The sequence below is a fragment of the Corvus cornix genome, chromosome 1A (genome assembly GCF_000738735.6).
Source record: "Corvus cornix cornix isolate S_Up_H32 chromosome 1A, ASM73873v5, whole genome shotgun sequence".
In the NCBI taxonomy this organism is placed as follows: domain Eukaryota; kingdom Metazoa; phylum Chordata; class Aves; order Passeriformes; family Corvidae; genus Corvus; species Corvus cornix.
Window position 1 is genome coordinate 331,124 of NC_047057.1, and position 16,816 is coordinate 347,939.

The 16,816-nt window shown below is 65.4% G+C and overlaps 2 protein-coding genes across 2 annotated transcripts in view; one reads left to right on the forward strand and one right to left on the reverse strand.

Moving 5' to 3' along the window:
• Window positions 1-10,918, reverse strand: part of SND1 (staphylococcal nuclease and tudor domain containing 1) — a 63,631-nt gene extending 52,713 nt beyond the window's left edge. Inside the window, 6 exon segments of the mRNA XM_039570382.1 lie at window positions 1,226-1,339; window positions 7,732-7,822; window positions 8,061-8,167; window positions 8,519-8,677; window positions 9,650-9,748; window positions 10,862-10,918. Coding sequence (XP_039426316.1) covers window positions 1,226-1,339; window positions 7,732-7,822; window positions 8,061-8,167; window positions 8,519-8,677; window positions 9,650-9,748; window positions 10,862-10,918 — 627 coding nt within the window.
• A 63-nt stretch (window positions 10,919-10,981) lies between these two features.
• Window positions 10,982-16,311, forward strand: GCC1 (GRIP and coiled-coil domain containing 1). Its single transcript, XM_039570213.1, is given in 6 exon segments — window positions 10,982-11,024; window positions 11,420-11,982; window positions 11,984-12,182; window positions 12,185-12,441; window positions 13,010-13,718; window positions 13,721-16,311. Coding segments are annotated over 5 exon segments (2,292 nt in total). The 5' UTR covers window positions 10,982-11,024; window positions 11,420-11,430; the 3' UTR covers window positions 14,296-16,311.
• Window positions 16,312-16,816: the final 505 nt, after the last annotated feature.

Below are 16,816 nucleotides of genomic sequence, written 5' to 3' on the forward strand. Positions count from 1 at the left end.
GCTCCGAGCCCATCAGCCATGAAGGGAATGGAGTAACGGAGGGAAAGCAGCAGCACGGAGATAAATCCCTGCCTGAGGAGCCCCTGCGTGGACTGGGATCACCGGGACACAGCGGGAAGTGCCCAGCTCCTGTACCCACAGGACCATCCCGGAAAGGGACACTGGGATCAGAGCCACATCCCAGCTCCCGGAGCAGCTCTGGAGCTCTGAGCGGGACGGAGACTCTGACACAAGGATCAATTCCTCATCCTGCTTTCTGGAACAGCTCCAGAGCTGCGAGCAGAGTCAAGGACGCTCTGTGTGTGACACAGGGGCTGATCCCCCATCCCGGTTTCCGGCACGGAACAGGAGCTCTGAGCAGGGTCAGGGGCGCTCAGCATGTGCCCCACGGATCGGAGCCACATCCCGGTTTCCAGCACAGCTCCGGAGCTCTGAGCGGGGTCAAGGGCGCTCCTCGTGCCCAATCCCAGCTCATCCTGGCGCTTTCATGTCCCTGCCGCGCGCTCGGATCCGGCTCCAGCGGCGCCGGCCTGAGAGAGCCTCAAACACACAGAGCAGGGACCAAACTGTGCGGGAACAATGCGGCCTTTTCCAGACCTTCCCAAACATTCCAGCGCCCGCCAAGAACCCATCGGACCCTGACACTGCCGGTCACGAGTCGGTCCCGGTGTCCCCTGGAGCCGGAGGACACAGCAGCTGCTCCTCTGGGATACGCGGAGCGCTCCCAGCCCCACGACCGAGGGGAAGGAAAACCCACGGATTCACAGCCTTGGAATAATCTCCAGCAGCTCTGCAGCCCCCTGTGCCTGCTCCAGGGATGGGGGCACGAGGGGCGAGGCCACAGGGACGGCACATCCCTAAGGAACACCCCACATCCCTAAGGAACACCCTACATCCCTAAGGAACACCCCACATCCCACTGGCTGGGAGCACCCACGGAACACACGGGAAACTGAGGCAGGAAAAGAGGGACAGATCCGTCTCCCTGCAGCCACCAGTGCACGTTCCAGCCCTTCCCAGGCCTCCTGCATCCCGTGGGATGGGGCTCCCACAGGAAGGGAACAGGGGGCTTGGCCATCCCAGAGAGAGCAGGAGCCCCATGGGGAGGGGTCTCCGCACAGAGCTGATCCGGCCCCCTGCCCGGTCCCTCCCTGTGCCCTCTATCCTCCTTGTGCCCTGTCCCCTCACTTGTGCCCTGTCCCCTCCCTGTGCCCTGTCCCCTCACCTGGGCGATGTCCCCCTCGAGCCGCGGGGGCCGGATGCTGGACAGGTGAATGGTTTTGTGGTCCCCGGAGTTGAGCTTCACCACGATGGCGTCGGCGTTGAGCACCTGCATCACCTGGGGACAGAGACAGAGCTGAGGGGGGGACAGCGGGCACCTGGGCACAGCTGGGCACAGCTGGGCACACCCAGGGCCAGGTGCCACCAGCTCTGCCACCCCGACTTCCACCCCCGGCACAGTGAGTGGCTCCAGCCCCATGCCAGGTGTCCAGGGGGTCACCAGGGGAATGTGGCTCCCGGGACAGTGACATGTGGCACTCCAGGGCACTGCCAGCTGCGTGTGTCCTGTGCCAGGGCTCAGCCCCCCAGGTCTCATTCCAGAGGCAATTCCAGAGGGGACAGGAGCGCCAGCTGGATATGTGACACGGGATGATGCTCGTGGAGGAGGGAGCAAGGACAGCCTGTGGTGGGAGCAAACTAATGAGGATCATAAAGTCATGGAATGCTGGAATGGTTTGGGTGGGAAGGGAGCTCAGAGCCCCTCCAGTGCCAGCCCTGCCATGGCAGGGACACCTCCCACTGTGCCAGGCTGCTCCAGCCCCAATGTCCAGCCTGGCCTTGGCCACTGCCAGGGATCCAGGGGCAGCCCCAGCTGCTCTGGGCACCCTGGGCCAGGGCCTGCCCACCCTCCCAGCCAGCAATTCCCAATTGCCAATCTCCCATCCAGCCCTGCCCTCTGGCACTGGGAAGCCATTCCCTGGCTCCTGGCCCTCCAGGCCTTGGCCCCAGTCCCTCTGCAGCTCTCCTGGAGCCCCTTTAGGCCCTGCAAGGGGCTCCGAGCTCTCCCTGGAGCTTCTCCTCTCCAGACTGGACACTCCCAGCATTCCCAGCCTGGCTCCAGGTGGAGGGGCCAGGAGGATCCCAGGACACACGGGTTTAACATTCCCAGTTCTCCAGCCCCTGGATATTCCCACTGGCAAGACAGGGACCTTTTCCCTGCCCACTCCCCCCAATCCCCCCGGCTCCCGCTGCTGCTTATCCACGATGCTCCCGATCCCACAGAGCCTCGGAAGGAGACGGGAGCTGCCCTACTCCAGCCCTTTCTGCCCGGCAAACGCATCCGCCCCGCCCCGCGCGCTCGGCCGGAGGGAGAGCAGGATTTCGGGAACTGAGATGCGAGCGGACACCGAGGATCGCCAGTGCTCAGCAAAGCCCCCGGGAACGTCCCCGCGCGCGGCCCCGGCCTCTCCCGGCTCCCAGCCCCCGGATTTTCCCTCGGCGGGAGCAGCCCAACGCCGTGCGCCTGCCAAGTGGAGTAATCCAATCTCACGCTCCAGGGCATCCCGGGGCGAGGAGGGAGCGGCCTCTCTCCTTCCTCCCGCCCAAGACTTGGGAAAAGCGGGATGCGAAGCGGAGCTGCTGCAGCCAGGGCCGCTGCGGGTCAGCTCCGGGGGCAGATCCCGCGCTCCATTACACATCCAGCACACGCTTCCCGGGGAGCCGCGGGAGCCGCGGTCACATCTCATTTGTTCCCTGGCAGGAGGCAGCAGCCGGCCAGCAGCTCCCGGCGCTCCGGCAGCTCCCGGCATTCCAGCAGCTCCCGGCGCTGCGGCCCGGCCCGGATCCGTGCGGAGCAGCAGCGGGGACTGGCCGGGCCCCTCCGGCCCCCGGCGTCCCTTCCCGGCAGGACGAACTCACGGGACCCTGCGCCGGGATGAGCCGGCTGCGAGGGGGATGCAGGACACGGGATGCAGCAGGACATGGATATAGGATATGGGATGCAGCAGGACACGGGATGCAGCAGGACATGGATATAGGATATGGGATGCAGCAGGACATGGGATGAAGCAGGATATGGGATGTAGCATGTGGGATGTAGCAGAATATGGGATGTAGCAGGACATGCATGGGAAGAAGCAGGCTATGGATGTAGCAGGACACGGACATAGGATAGAGGATGCAGCAGGACATGGGAAGAAGCAGGACATGGGATGCAGCAGGACATGGATATAGGATACGGGATGCAGCAGGACACGGCCCCGGGAGCAGGGACATTGTGGCTCCCAGGCAGGACACAGCTGGGTGGCAGCAGCTCTGCAGGGCCCTGAGCCAGCTGGGACATGGATGCAGCAGGACATGGATGTAGGAGGACACAGCACCTGGAGCCAGGGCACCCAGGGGCTGCCAGTGCCAGGCAGGACAGAGCAGGGTGGCAGCAGGAGCCAAGAGGGACCCCCAGGGTCTCTGCAGGGCCCTGACCCAGTTGCAAAGGGTCCCTGCAGGATATGGGATGCTGAGGATACGGGGTACGGCAGGACAAGGAATGCTGGAGGACACGGGACACAGGACACAGCAGGACACGGCACCTGGAGCCAGGGCTCCCGAGGGATGCCAGTCCCAGGCAGGACAGAGCAGGGTGACACGAGGGGGACCCCCGGGTGCTCACCCCCCCCCGGGCACGCGTCCCCCTCCTCCTGCAGGAGGGTCGGGGGTGACACGGTGGCACTGCCGGGGCATGTCTCCCGGCCCGTTCCCAGGCCGCTGCATCCACTCCCCTTATCCAATATTTACTGTGGCTTCTCTCGCCTGCAAGAGGCCTTTGATAAAGGGATTGGAGAGATTATTTCTTTAAACCTCTGCAGCTGTTTCTTGCAGAGCCAGCACGCTCCAGCTGCTGCTTCCCGAGTCCCTGGGCTGGGAGTGGGGAGGGCAGGCCAGGAATGCCCCTGCGGCCCCGGCCAGGCTGGTCACCCCCATCCCATCGCCGCTCCCAGGGCACGGAGCTCACAGCCCTGTCCACATTTATCAGGGAAGATTTTTTTCCTCACTGCAAGAGCTGATCCCAACAAGGTCCCCAATTTTCCACCCCAGGCTTCGCTTGCGCCCAGCACTGGGGGCACACAGGGCAGGAGAACTGGGACCAGTACAGGACACAAAACCTCCCAGTTTGGAATGCCCAGGGCAGGACAGGCACAGAGCCAGAGCCGGAGCCAGGACCAGCCTGGCTGCTCCTGCCCGAGGAGGAGGAGAAGGAAGCAGAGGAGGAAGAGGGGAGCAGCTCTTCCTCTGAGGACCGGGAATTCCATCGGGAATTCCACCCTTCCGGGAGGGGTTTGGCAGCAGGACCCCACCCCACAAATCCTGGATGTGCCCCACAGGCACAGCTGATTCCAAATGCTGATCCCAATCCCTGGGAATGGCCACGGACAGACACAGAGCAGCCACTTGGCTGCGACCCGGCCACCTCGGGGTGCCGGGATGTGACATTGGAATGCTGGGACGTGACCTCGGGGTGCCGGGATCCCACCTTTAGGGCTGGTTTCCCTGGGAGCTGGGGGGCACAAGGACCCCTGTGCCTGGGGACCAGGGGGACATGTCCCAGCTCCCAAGGCTCCTGACCGCTGTGCTCCCAGGACAGCATCCCTGTTCTGGGAGGCACAGGGAGCATCCCCAAAGCTGAGGGTGACCTCCTGCACCCCAACAAGGACAGTGGCACTTGGGGAGCCACAGCCCAGCACCAGGAGAGGGTCGAGTGTTCCCCCCCCCATCCCAAAAATGTCCTTTAGAGGGGTTTTGGCAGGGTCTGGCACACGGCTCAGCTCAGGAGCAGCTCCTGGGCCTGGCTCTGGCATATCCCACCAGCTCCAGGGTGATTTGGCCACGGCCAGAGCTCCCAGCAAAGGGAATAAAAATCAAGATCAAAGCAGCCAGGCCTGGTTCAGCCCCATCCACCAGAGCGTGGCAGGACAGGAAGTGGAGCCGGGACACGGCCCGGGGCTGCTACAGGAGCCCCCCGAGCCCGGAGCCGGGAACGGGCTGCCGCAGCCCCCCCGTGCCAGCAGAGGATGGCTCCCAGACCGAACGCAGGCACGGCTCCGCAGCGTGTCCCAAATCCCGCTGCTCCGAGACCGGCTGACGCAGGGATTTCGGCAGAGAGCCTCCAGCCCCTTCGGCACTGCCGTTCCTCCGCTTCCCTCCTCGCCACTCGCAGGCACCAAACCCACAACCGAGGCCGAGCCTGCCCTGCTCCCCCAGCCCAGCCCCGTGCTCCCAGCGCCGGCAGCCCGAGCCCATTTGCCGCGGTTGATCAGCGGTGCAAAGGCAGGTTGGGATCTTCCTCCTCCTCCTCCTCCTCCTCCTCCCCCGCCCCTCGCAGCCCCCTCCAGCAGCTCCTGCGTCAGCTCTGCCGCTGCGAACGAGCCCCGTCGTGCCGAGCACGGAGGCGGCTGCGGCGCCGGGGCCGTCCCTGCGCACCCGCTGCGTGCCCGGCCCCGCGGCTGCGGCCGCTGCACGGACACGGACACGGACACGGACACGGACACGGACACGGACACGGACACGGACACGGACACGGACGGAGCCCCGGGGAGGAGGCCGGACACGTGCCCAGCTGCGGGAGCAGCGCTGGCACTGCGGCCGTGTGGGCATCTGTCCTGATTTTCCTTGTCACTCACAATTCCGGGCAAGGGGGGGAAAAAAAAAAGCCCCCAGAGTGACACCGAAACCCGGGGGGGCTGCGGCTGCCAAAGAATTCCAGAGCCCCGTGCAAAGAGCGGGAGCGACCCACAGGGCGGAGAAATCCCACGTCTCCTCCCCAAAAAGCAGGACGTTGTGTTTGCTGCCTTTGGGGGGCTCGCAGGGAATCCGGACCAGGCCGGAGCGGAACCGGGAGCCCTCCCAGCCCGGGGGGGCCCGCAGAGCCGGGGGCTCTGCCCGGAATTGGGGGCATCCCCCAAACTCTGCCCCCCCAACCCGAGAGCGTCCCACCCCACGGCACCGGGGCTCAATCCCCACCGTTCCCAGGGGAATGCTGGATCCCCACTGCTCCCGGGGGGTGTTTCCCCCATGGGCTGGGGATGCTGCAGATCCCAAAGCCACCCCGGACACCCCTTCCAAGAGACTGGGGTGGGCCCCGCCTGCTGCTATCCCACAAAATCACGGCATCTTGGAAGCGCTGGGAGCATCCAGCCGCCCCCTCCAGCAGCTGAGCGGAGCGTGACTGACGGCCCTGGCACCGCTCCTGGCACCGCTCCTGGCACCGCTCCGGCAGCAGCCACTGCCAGCGGTGCTTCCCAGCGTTCCAGCGCCGGCACACGGCCCTGCCGTGCCCACGGGACACCTGCCCAGGTGGCATTTGTCACCACCACGGGGAGGGGACGACCACGTCCTTATCCCGAGGGATGGGCTCTCGATTCTGGCTTCCCAGAGCCCCTCTGAGCTCAGTGTCCCTGCACTGCTCCCACAGGGAACGCCCAGCAAACCCCTCCCGTTTTGGGGAGGTTTTGGGGACCTCTGCTCCTGTCCCAGCCACATCCGAGCCACCAGAGCAAGCACAGGAGCCATTCCCAACCTCATCCCCCCGGACACGAGCTGACGGCACCACAGGGATCGGCTCCACATGGATGAGGCTGGAGCAGCTGCAGGAACTCCTGGCTGTCCCTGCCCGGCAGCTCCAGAGCTTTTCCATCGCTGCTCCGTTCAACCCCGGCATCTGGGAGTCCCCCAGGATCTGCCGGGCTCGATCCCATTCCCGCTTTTCCCCAGGATCTGCCAGGCTCGACCCCATTCGCGCATCCCCCCAGGAGAAGCCAGGAGAGGCAGGGGTCCCGGACACAATCCCGGCAGGACGGGAGCAGCTGGAAGGACGCTCAGGGCAGGATCCGGCCCTGCGCAGGGACCAGGCCGACTTTCCAAGAAATGCGGCTGCTGCCCATTCCCAGGGAAATTCCAGCGGCTCCGGAGCTGCGGCGCTGGGCGAGGCGCAGCTCCATCTAGTGGGGCCGATCCCACGGATCCTGCCCCGATCCCGGCAGCTCCCGCATCCCACCTGCGCCGGGGCAGGGATTCCCGGGGCATCCATGGGCAGGAACACGGGCAGGGAACGGCGCGGCTGCCCAGAGCCCCACGGCCCCACACCAGCACCCACTGGGAGCGCGCTCAGCGGATTCTCCGAGCCCTGGGAGCAGTGGGGATCAATCCATGGGACAACCAAACCCCTGGGAACATCGGGAATCAACCCATGGGGCAGCCATTCCCCCGGGAACATCAGGAATCAACCCATGGGGCAAACAACCCTCTGGGAGCATCGGGAATCAATCCATGGGACAACCAAACCCCTGGAAGCATCGGGAATCAACCCATGGGGCAGCCATTCCCCCGGGAACATCGGGAATCAATCCATGGTGCAGCCATTCCTCTGGGAGCATCGGGAATCAGTGGAGATGCGAGGCCACCCCTGTGACCCCAGAGGACCGGAGCACGGTGCCAGGACACCCCGGCCCATTCCCACAGACCACAGCCCCTCTCTTGGGGCTCCTTCCCTTCCCCTGGCACCTCTTCCCACTCCAGCCCTGCCGGCGATCCTGGAGTGCAGCTGGGTGGTTTTGCACTGGGATCCAGCTGTGGGAAACCTCTGGGGTTTGTCCAAACCCATGGAGAGGCCGGATCGGGAGCTGGGCACGCTGTCCTCTGCCCCCAGTTCCCAAACGTCCCATTCCCAGCCCTGCTCACCTTGGCCACAAACTGTTTGTCCTTCTGATCCAGGTTTGCCGTGGGGGCCACATAATCCCTCCAGATCCTCAGCTTGCGCTCCTTGGCAAACCTGGGGGGTGGGGACAGTGGGACACCGGGGCCGGGACACCTGGACGGGCTGGGGGTGACATTCCCAGCAAAGCCCCAGGGAGATCCCATCAATCCCACCCAGGATGAGCCACACGGGGCTGGGAAGGGGCTGGAGTTGCTCTGGGCACTCCAGGGATGCAGCTGGGAACAGTGGGGGCAGTGGGATTGGGTGGGGTCAGCTGGGATCAGCGGGATCCCCGTCCCCACGCCTGCCCCACCTCTCGGCTGCGCGCAGTTTGTCGGCGCCGCGGGTGTAGACGGCGATGGACCAATCCACGCAGCGGGCAAAGCCCTCCCTGAGCAGCAGCTCCGTGATGTTCCCATTCTGGAAGACGAGAGAGGGCCTGGGATCAGCAGGACCCCCCAGGACCCCCGTCCCTGTCCCTGCTGGGGGGACCCTGCACAGCCCCTTCCATGTCCCCTGAGCTCCCAGTGCTACCGGAGACCCCCCAGTGACACCCCCGGGCTCTGCCCTCCCCACAAGGACCAGGATCTCCCAAATCCACCGGGAAAGAGCCCACAGATCCCAGGGACGCCCCCGGGCTCTGCCCTCCTCACTGAACCAGGATCTCCCAGACCCACCACAACTCCCATTTACCCCACTGGCAGCACCCTGCAACCCCCTCGAGCACCCCCAGCCCCCCCAGACCCTGCCCGTGCCCCTGGCACCACTTGCCGGGTGCAGGATGGTGCCCAGGATGTTCTGGTTGTGGCAGCTCTCCAGGACAATCTGCACGTCCCTCTGGAGCAGCCGCGACTCCGTGAAAAACTTGGCTTCAGCCGCGAACGGCTCCGGGACCTCGGGAGCATCGGCCTCGCGCTTGAACGTGGGACACTGCGGGACACAGGGACAGTCAGGGCACGGGATGGGCCCAGAAACTGTGGAAAGAGGGTGGGAACCCCCCTGGGGAGGAGGCAGCCCCCATTCCCCAGCTCTGGGGGTGCTTTGGGGGCTGAAATCAGGGAATTTATGTAAGGACAGAGCCCTGTGACTGCCCTGGGAAACACTGCCTGGGATACAAGGACCAACTCCTGCTCTGGGGATCCCTGGAAAGGGACCTGGAGCTGCTGGAGAGAGTCCAGAGAGGCCCCGGAGCTGCTCCAGGGCTGGAGCCCCTCTGCTCTGGAGCCAGGCTGGGAGAGCTGGGAATGTTCCCCTGGAGAGGAGAAGGATCCAGGGAGAGCTGAGAGCCCCTTGCAGGGCCCAAAGGGGCTCCAGGAGAGCTGCAGAGGGACTGGGGCCAAGGCCTGGAGGGACAGGAGCCAGGGAATGGCTTCCCAGTGCCAGAGGGCAGGGCTGGATGGGAGATTGGCAATTGGGAATTGCTGGCTGGGAGGGTGGGCAGGCCCTGGCCCAGGGTGCCCAGAGCAGCTGGGGCTGCCCCTGGATCCCTGGCAGTGGCCAAGGCCAGGCTGGACATTGGGGCTGGAGCAGCCTGGCACAGTGGGAGATGTGGAAGAATTCGATAACCAGTGGAGGCCAGAAAGCTAATTAATGAAAGAGATTTATGTAATTTAGAACCAATGAACGTTCATTCCTTTGTTGGCTCAGAATGCACAAACAGGTGATGAAGTTTTTTTCTGGGGTCTCTGTGGTGGCTGGAATTTTGCTGGCCACAGCCCCGGGCCAAGGACAAAGTGGTGCCGGAGTCGCCGACACCAAAACGGCGCCATTGGGGGGTTTTATGGATCCCCGCGGTTCTGGAGGATTCCGGTTACACCAGCAGCAGCCCCGGGTCGCTCCCGCAGGGGACAGCTGGGACAAGGCCCGGCTGAGGTGGCCGTGCCAGGGGTGTCTCGGGCAGACCTGAGGGCTCTCCAGCTCTGCCCCATCGTCATCCGGAGGGTTTGGAGCACTGGGATGCTCCTCTAGGCCCTTCCCGGAGGGGACACCCTCGGAGAGGGGCTGCAGGGGCCGGGAGGAGACAGCATGGGAGGGGCCACGACACTGTTCGTCCCTCTCCCCTGTCCCCGGGCTGTGACACTGCTCAGTGTCACCTCCCTGCCCGGGGCTCTGCCCCACCCGCCCCGAGGAGCAAACGACCCCCGCTGCAGGCGGGCACTGAGACCCCCTCGAGGGGACACGGAGAGGGCACGGGGGCGGGGACACGAGGGGATGGAGGAGAGACGGGGAGGCACGGAGGAACACGGACGGCGCGGGGGGGACATGGGGGACACGGAGGGACACGGGGAGACGGGGGAGACAGGGGAGACACGGGGAGACGGGAGCAACGCGGAGGGACACGGAGGGGGAGGGACACGGGGGACACGGGGAGACGGGGGAGACACGGGGAGACGGGAGCAACGCGGAGGGACACGGAGAGACACGGAGGGACACGGAGAGACACGGAGGGACACGGAGGGGGCACGGGGGGACGCGGGGAGACGCGGAGGGACACGGAGGGCACACGGGGAGACGAGGGCAACGCGGGGGGAACGCGGAGGGACATAGAGGGACACGGGGAGACGGGGGAAACGCGGGGGGAATGCGGAGGGAACGCGGAGGGACACGGAGGGACACGGGGGGACACGGGGGGACACGGGGGGACACGGGGAGACGGGGGCAACGCGGGGGGAATGCGGAGGGACACGGAGAGACACGGAGGGGACACGGAGGGGACACGGGGGGACACGGGGGGACACGGGGAAGGTGGAGGAGCACGGAGAGGACATGGGGGGACACGAGGACACATGAGACGCGGGACGGGACACGGGGAGAACGTGGCAGGACACGGGGAGAAAACAAGGGGACACGAGGGACACGAGGGGACACGAGGGGACACGAGGGGACACGGGGCACTCGAGGGGACACAGGGAGGACCGCCCCGCCGAGCCGAGCCGAAGGCCGCGCCCGTCCCTTGGCCACGCCCCCGCACGGGTGGTCCCGCCCCCGCATAGGTGGCCACGCCCCTCACGGGTGACCACGCCCCCTCGGGGACGCAGCCGCCCCTTCGTGTCCAGCCCACGCCCCCACATGTCAGACCACGCCCCCACACCCGGCCACGCCCACATCGCGTACAGCGGCCACGCCCCCAAAGCGCAAACCCCGCCCCGCTCTGTAGCCACGCCCACCCATCGCCTTATATGGTGCGTGCCCCCGCCCCCGAACGGTGACGCGCCCTTTGCCCCGCCCCCGCCCGCGGCTTCCGGCGGAAGTGGCGGCGCGGCGGAACCGGCCGGGGGTGAGGGGGCACAGGGGGTCGGGATTTGGGGCCCGGGGGGTTCGCAGGGGTCGGGGTGAGGGTCAGGGTGGGGTCAGGGTGGGGGTCAGGGTGGTCCTGAGGAGGTGACGATGGAGAGCTCAGGGGCGTCCGGAGGTGTCTGGGGCGGTCAGGATGGGGGTCCTGGAGGGGTGTTCAGAGTGGTGTCCTGGGGGGTCAGGGTGGGGGTCCCGGCGGGGTCAGGCTGGGGTTCCTGGCGGGGTCAGGATGGGGGTCTCGAGGGGGTCAATATGGGGGTCCTGGGCAGGGGGTGGTCAGGGTGGTGTTTGCTGCCCATTCGGTATCCGGATGGGCCCAGGACGATGCTCCTGCCCACCCCAAAGGCGCCTTTTCTCCTTGTCCTGCTTTCCCCGCAGATCCCCCCACCATGGAGAAGTTCGGGATGAACTTCGGGGGCGGCCCCAGCCGGAAGGAGCTGCTGGAGACCATCGAGACGCAGAAGCAGCAGCTCCTGCGCTTCCAGGCGCGGCTCAAGGACGTCGTCCGCGCCTACAAGAGCCTCCTGAAGGAGAAGGAAGCGCTGGAAGCCAGCCTGAAGGTGCTCTCCGTGTCCCACGAGGGGGACCTCGCCGTGCCACCAGCTGGAGCTGGGGACTCCCCGGATGACCGGAGCTCAGAGCACAGCGAGGACAGCGTGGGGACGGCCGCCAGCACGGACACTGCAGCCAGCCTGACCAGCACGGCCAGCGTGACCAGCACCAAGGGGGATGTGGCGCCTGAGGAGGACAAACCCGCGGCTCCCCCTTGCCAGAAACCAGAGGATCCGGGCGGCTCCGAGAGCGGGGACCTCTGTGCCGGCGGCGAGTCCGAGCGGCGGCTGCTGCAGCTGAAGGCCCAGCTGGCCACGCTGACCAGCGCCCTGGCCACCGTCACGCAGGAGAAATCCCGCATGGAAGCGTCGTACCAGGCGGAGCGGCGGCAGATTGAAGCAGGAGCTGGAGGAGGCGGCCGGGCGGGCGCGGGAGGAGGCGGACAGGCAGGACGCGGAGCTGCGGCGGCTGCAGGAGCAGCTGGCCGAGACCCGGGCCCGGCTGATCACGCAGCAGCACGAGCGGGAGCGCGAGCAGGGCGACCACGGGCTGATGCTGCGCGAGCTGCAGGAGCTGCTGCGCTCCGAGCGGGATCGCGCCGCGACGCTGAGCGGGAGCTGCAGGAGTCCCGGGAAGCGCTGGCCGGCAGCGCCGGCGCGGCCGAGCGCGCCCAGGGCTACGAGCAGCACGTCCGGCAGCTGAGCCAGGAGCTGGAGGAGCTCAGGCGGGAGCTGCAGGGGGTGCGGGAGGAGAATGGGAAGCCGGACCCCCGGATCCAGGAGCTGCAGGAGGAGATGGCCGGCCTCAAGAACCACTTCCAGCTGCAGCTGGTGCAGGAGATGAAGAAGGTGATTCCTGGCTGGGAATGGGGCGAATCCAGGGATTGGGACAGGGTTTGGGGCTGGAGGAGCCAGATTCCCTCTCCCAGTCTCTCAAAGTCCAGAGCGTCCTGGCTTGGATTGATGGGATGACAATCCTGGGGAACAGCTCTCTGTGGGATGCAGCCAGGGAGTGGGGCTGGAGTAGGACAAATCCCCCTTCCCAGTCCCCCAGATTCCAGGGGGGTTGAAATAAATAGCACAGGGTGCCCAGAGCAGCTGGGGCTGCCCCTGGATCCCTGGCAGTGGCCAAGGCCAGGCTGGACATTGGGGCTGGAGCAGCCTGGCACAGTGGGAGGTGTCCCTGCCATGGCAGGGCTGGCACTGGGGGGGGCTCTGAGGTCCCTTCCCAACCCAACCCATTCTGTGATTCCAAACACACAAATCCCCAAAAAGCCAGGACAGGGAGGTGTCTCAGGCGGGATTCCCAGGGTGGGGAAGGCCCCTTGTTGGTTTGGAGCAGAGCAAGGACCCTGTGTGACCCCAGCTGTGTCCCGCCGTGTCCCCGTGCTGCCCTAACCCCGCCGTGTCCCTGCAGACGGCCCAGGCTGAGGAGCAGCTGCGGCAGCGCTCACAGCGCGAGGAGCAGCGCGTGGCCGAGCTGGAGGCCCAGGTGTCCCAGGTGTCCGAGCTGCTGGGCACCTACGAGAAGGCCAAGCAGAGGGACCAGGGCACCATCCAGAGGCTCAAGGACCGCATCGTGCAGCTGGACCTGGAGAACAAGACCTTGGCCATCGCCGCCTCCAGCCGCTCGCTGGGCGAGGTCGCCGTGGAGGAGGCCACGCTGGACGTGACCGTGCTCAAGGAGAAGATGGAGAAGCTGCGGAAGCTCCTGCAGGCAGCGGCGGCCGCCAAGGGCCCGGCGGGGCCGGACGCGGAGGAGCCGCGGGAGCCGGAGCTGCCCCCGGGCACCGGGGATGGGAACGGGGACAAGGCCCCGGGCGGGCACTGCCAGCAGGAGCTGAGGCAGCTCAAGGAGGAGTTTGAGCGCTACAAGGTGAGGGCGCAGCAGGTGCTCAAGAGCAAGGCCGGCAAGGACGTCGGCCTGGCCAAGGAGCTGGAGGAGGCACGGGAGCAGCTGGCAGAGCTCCGGGACAAGCACGTGCTGCTGCAGCTGGCCGCGGACGACGTGGAGAAGCAGCACCGGCAGGAGCTGGAGGCCAAGAAGCAGGAGCTGTCCCAGCTGCAGCAGCTCCACCGGCAGGAGCTGGAGCGGTGCCAGCTGGAGTTCCGGGAGCGGGCGCTGCGCCTGAGGAGGAGATGCACAAGCAGCGGGACCGGGCGCTGGCCGTGCTGGCCGAGAAGGACCGGGAGCTGGAGCAGCTCCGCGCCCTCACGCTGCCCCACGGCCCCAAGGGCTCCCGGGACGCCGCCCCCGGGGACGTTCCCAGCCAGGACTCCTCGGAGATCCTCCCGCAGGCGCTCCAGCTGTGCTCCGGCTCCGAGCCCACCTTCTTCCTGTACGCAGAGCAGCTGGCGCGCAAGGAGGTGGAGATCGCGGCGCTGCGGAAGCACAAGCACCAGCTGGAGATGCAGCTGCACCAGCTCCAGGGCAGGGCCCTGGCCGAGGAGGACAAGCACCGCGAGGAGGTGGCGGCGCTGCGGGCCGAGATCCAGAAGAACTGCCGGGACAAGAGCAGGGAAGGAGCCAACCTGGAGTACCTGAAGAACGTGGTGTACCGGTTCCTGACGCTGCCGGACGCGCGGGGCCGGCAGCAGACGCTCACGGCCATCCTGGCCATCCTGCACTTCAGCCCCGAGGAGAAGCTGAGCATCGCCAAAAGCTCGGCCCACGGCTCCTGGTGGCTCCACGGGAAGAGATGAGGGCTGGATTTGATTCCCTTTTCTGTAAGAACTTGTTCACGAGGACTGACCAAAACCTCGTCCCGGCCACTCCCGGAGCTCTCCAGAATCTGGGCTCCAGTTGGTGTTTTTAGCACTAATTTGCAGTGGGATTGTGCCAGCTTTTCCAGCCCCAAAGCCTCTGCGGTGGGAATTTGCTCCAAGTTGGGACTTGATCTGAAAACCATGGAATTGAAGATGCTGAGCTTTTTTAAAGGTGATTTAAAAACAATCCCTGCCTGTCAGGCGTGGGATTGAGGGGATTTCACTTGGATCTTTAAGCTCCAGCCAGGCTGGTGACTCAGGAGATGAAAGCAAAGGTGGGAAGCACTTTAGGTGGAGCTAAAATAGCACCAGGCCATGGAAGGCTCAGGGAGATGGGGCTCAGTGCAGGAATTCTTGGGCATTTTCCAAGGGTCTTTTCCAGAGCCGGATTGAACCAGTGGATGCAGCTCCAGGCTCATGCAGGGGCTCAGGCTCTCCTTCCTTCCCAGGGATCCTCTCTGGGGTTATCAGGGATTCCAGGAAGGAGAAAGGATCTCCCTGTGGGTGATTCCCACCCCAAGGCACTGCCAAGCGGGAATCTGAGCTGCCTGACCCTGGCTGGGAGCAGGAGGCAGAGGAAAGGCTGGAATGGGTGCCCAGCCTCTGGTTTTTGGGGGCTCCAGGGAAGTTTGGCTGCTCAGTGGTGCTGATTTGGGAAGGAAGGGGCTGCTCCTGCTGGGGTGGGAGCAGCAGCGAGGGACAGGAGGTGACAGCTCTGGGCAGGGACCCTGGTGACAGTGACAGCCTGGCCAGGGCTCAGGAACCTTGAGGTGCTTCCCTGATTTCTTGGGAATTGGTGACAGAAGGAAGCCGGGACACCCCGGAATGCCCTGGGATGTTTCACTGGCAGCCCTGGATTTGGCTCTTCCCAGCTCTGCTCCCCTGGGTCCCCCAGAGCCTCCTCACCTGCACAGGCACAATCCCGTGTTTGGAATTAAATCCCGGCTGCTAAAGCTCGGCTTCCCCAGCCCAGAGACAGGGATAGGTCTGGATTAACACCCCAGGAGCTCCTGGAGCCCAGTTAAGAGCAGGTTTGGGACCAGCTCCCGGTGCTGCACTGCCCAGGGAGCCTTGGGAATGATCCCGGGACAGGGACAAGGACAGGGACCTGCAACTTCCCTCCTTTCCTCCTTGGCTGTCCTGGTCCTGTGAGCAGCCAAATTCCCTGGATTCCCCTCTGGCCATTGCAGCCCTTGGGGCCAATTTCTCCTCAAAAAAGTCCTCAGGGAAAACATGTCCCGGGCAGAGCCTGTCCCTGCTGGGAGGGGGACACAGCCAAGCCCTTCCTGGGGCTCAATCCAGGGATGTTCCCACTGGGAGCAGCAGGATCCGGGTGCTGCCCTGATGGAGGGAGCTGGGTGGGAATGGGAGAGTTTGTCCCAGGAATGTTTGAAACGCTCCTTAAGAATAAAAGTGCTGGCTCAGCCCAGTGCCTGCGCCCAGTTTGGAAAGGCTGAATCAAGTGGTGCCTTGGGAATGACAGGGATGGCTCCAACTCTTTCCCTGGAGCCATTCCCACAACTCCAGAGGGAGGTGGAGCCTCCTCCTGCTGCAGCCTCGCTGCTCAGTCTGGGGGGATGGATTCCTGTTCTCCCTCTGCTCCTGCAGGATGGAGTGGCTGGGAATGGATTCCAGGGGTGCTGGGGACCCGCGTGGGGCCAGCTGGGAGCAGGGAATCAGTGTGGGATCCTGGGAGAGGATCCAGCCGGGAGGACGCGGATCCATCCCTGTGCCCTCCATCTGTCCCTGGCAGAGGAAGATGAGGAAGCAGCTGCGGGGGAGCATCCCCAGGAGTGCCCAGCTCCCTGTCACTGCCACCCTCCTGCAGCTCCCGGTGCCCTTCCTTCCTCTGCTCTCCCTCCTCCCCTCAGACCCTCCCCCACATTCCTCCCTCCCTCTTCCCTCTCTCCCTTCAGCCAATATCCCTGAAATAAAGGTAAAATTCCTGTTTGAGGGAACTCTGGTGGCTCTTGGGGTGGGGCCGGGCATTGCTTGGGGACTTTTGCTGGGTAGTGGAACATCCTTGGGTTTAAAATTATCACAAAATTACGAAATCCCATCATTTCCTGAGGTTGCTGGGAGTGTGAGAATGGGAATGGTTCATTCCTGCACCTTCAGTCCTGGTTTGGCACCTGAGTGGATGCAGAGGAGTCTGGCACTGAGAATCCCGGGATGGCTGGGTGGGAAGGGACCTCAGAGCCCCTCCAGTGCCAGCCCTGCCATGGCAGGGACACCTCCCACTGTGCCAGGCTGCTCCAGCCCCAATGTCCAGCCTGGCCTTGGCCACTGCCAGGGATCCAGGGGCAGCCCCAGCTGCTCTGGGCACCCTGGGCCAGGGCCTGCCCACCCTCCCAGCCAGCAATTCCCAATTGCCAATCTCCCATCCAGCCCTGCCCTCTGCCACTGGGAAGCCATTCCCTGGCTCCTGTCCCTCCAGCCCTTGGCCCCAGTCCCTCTG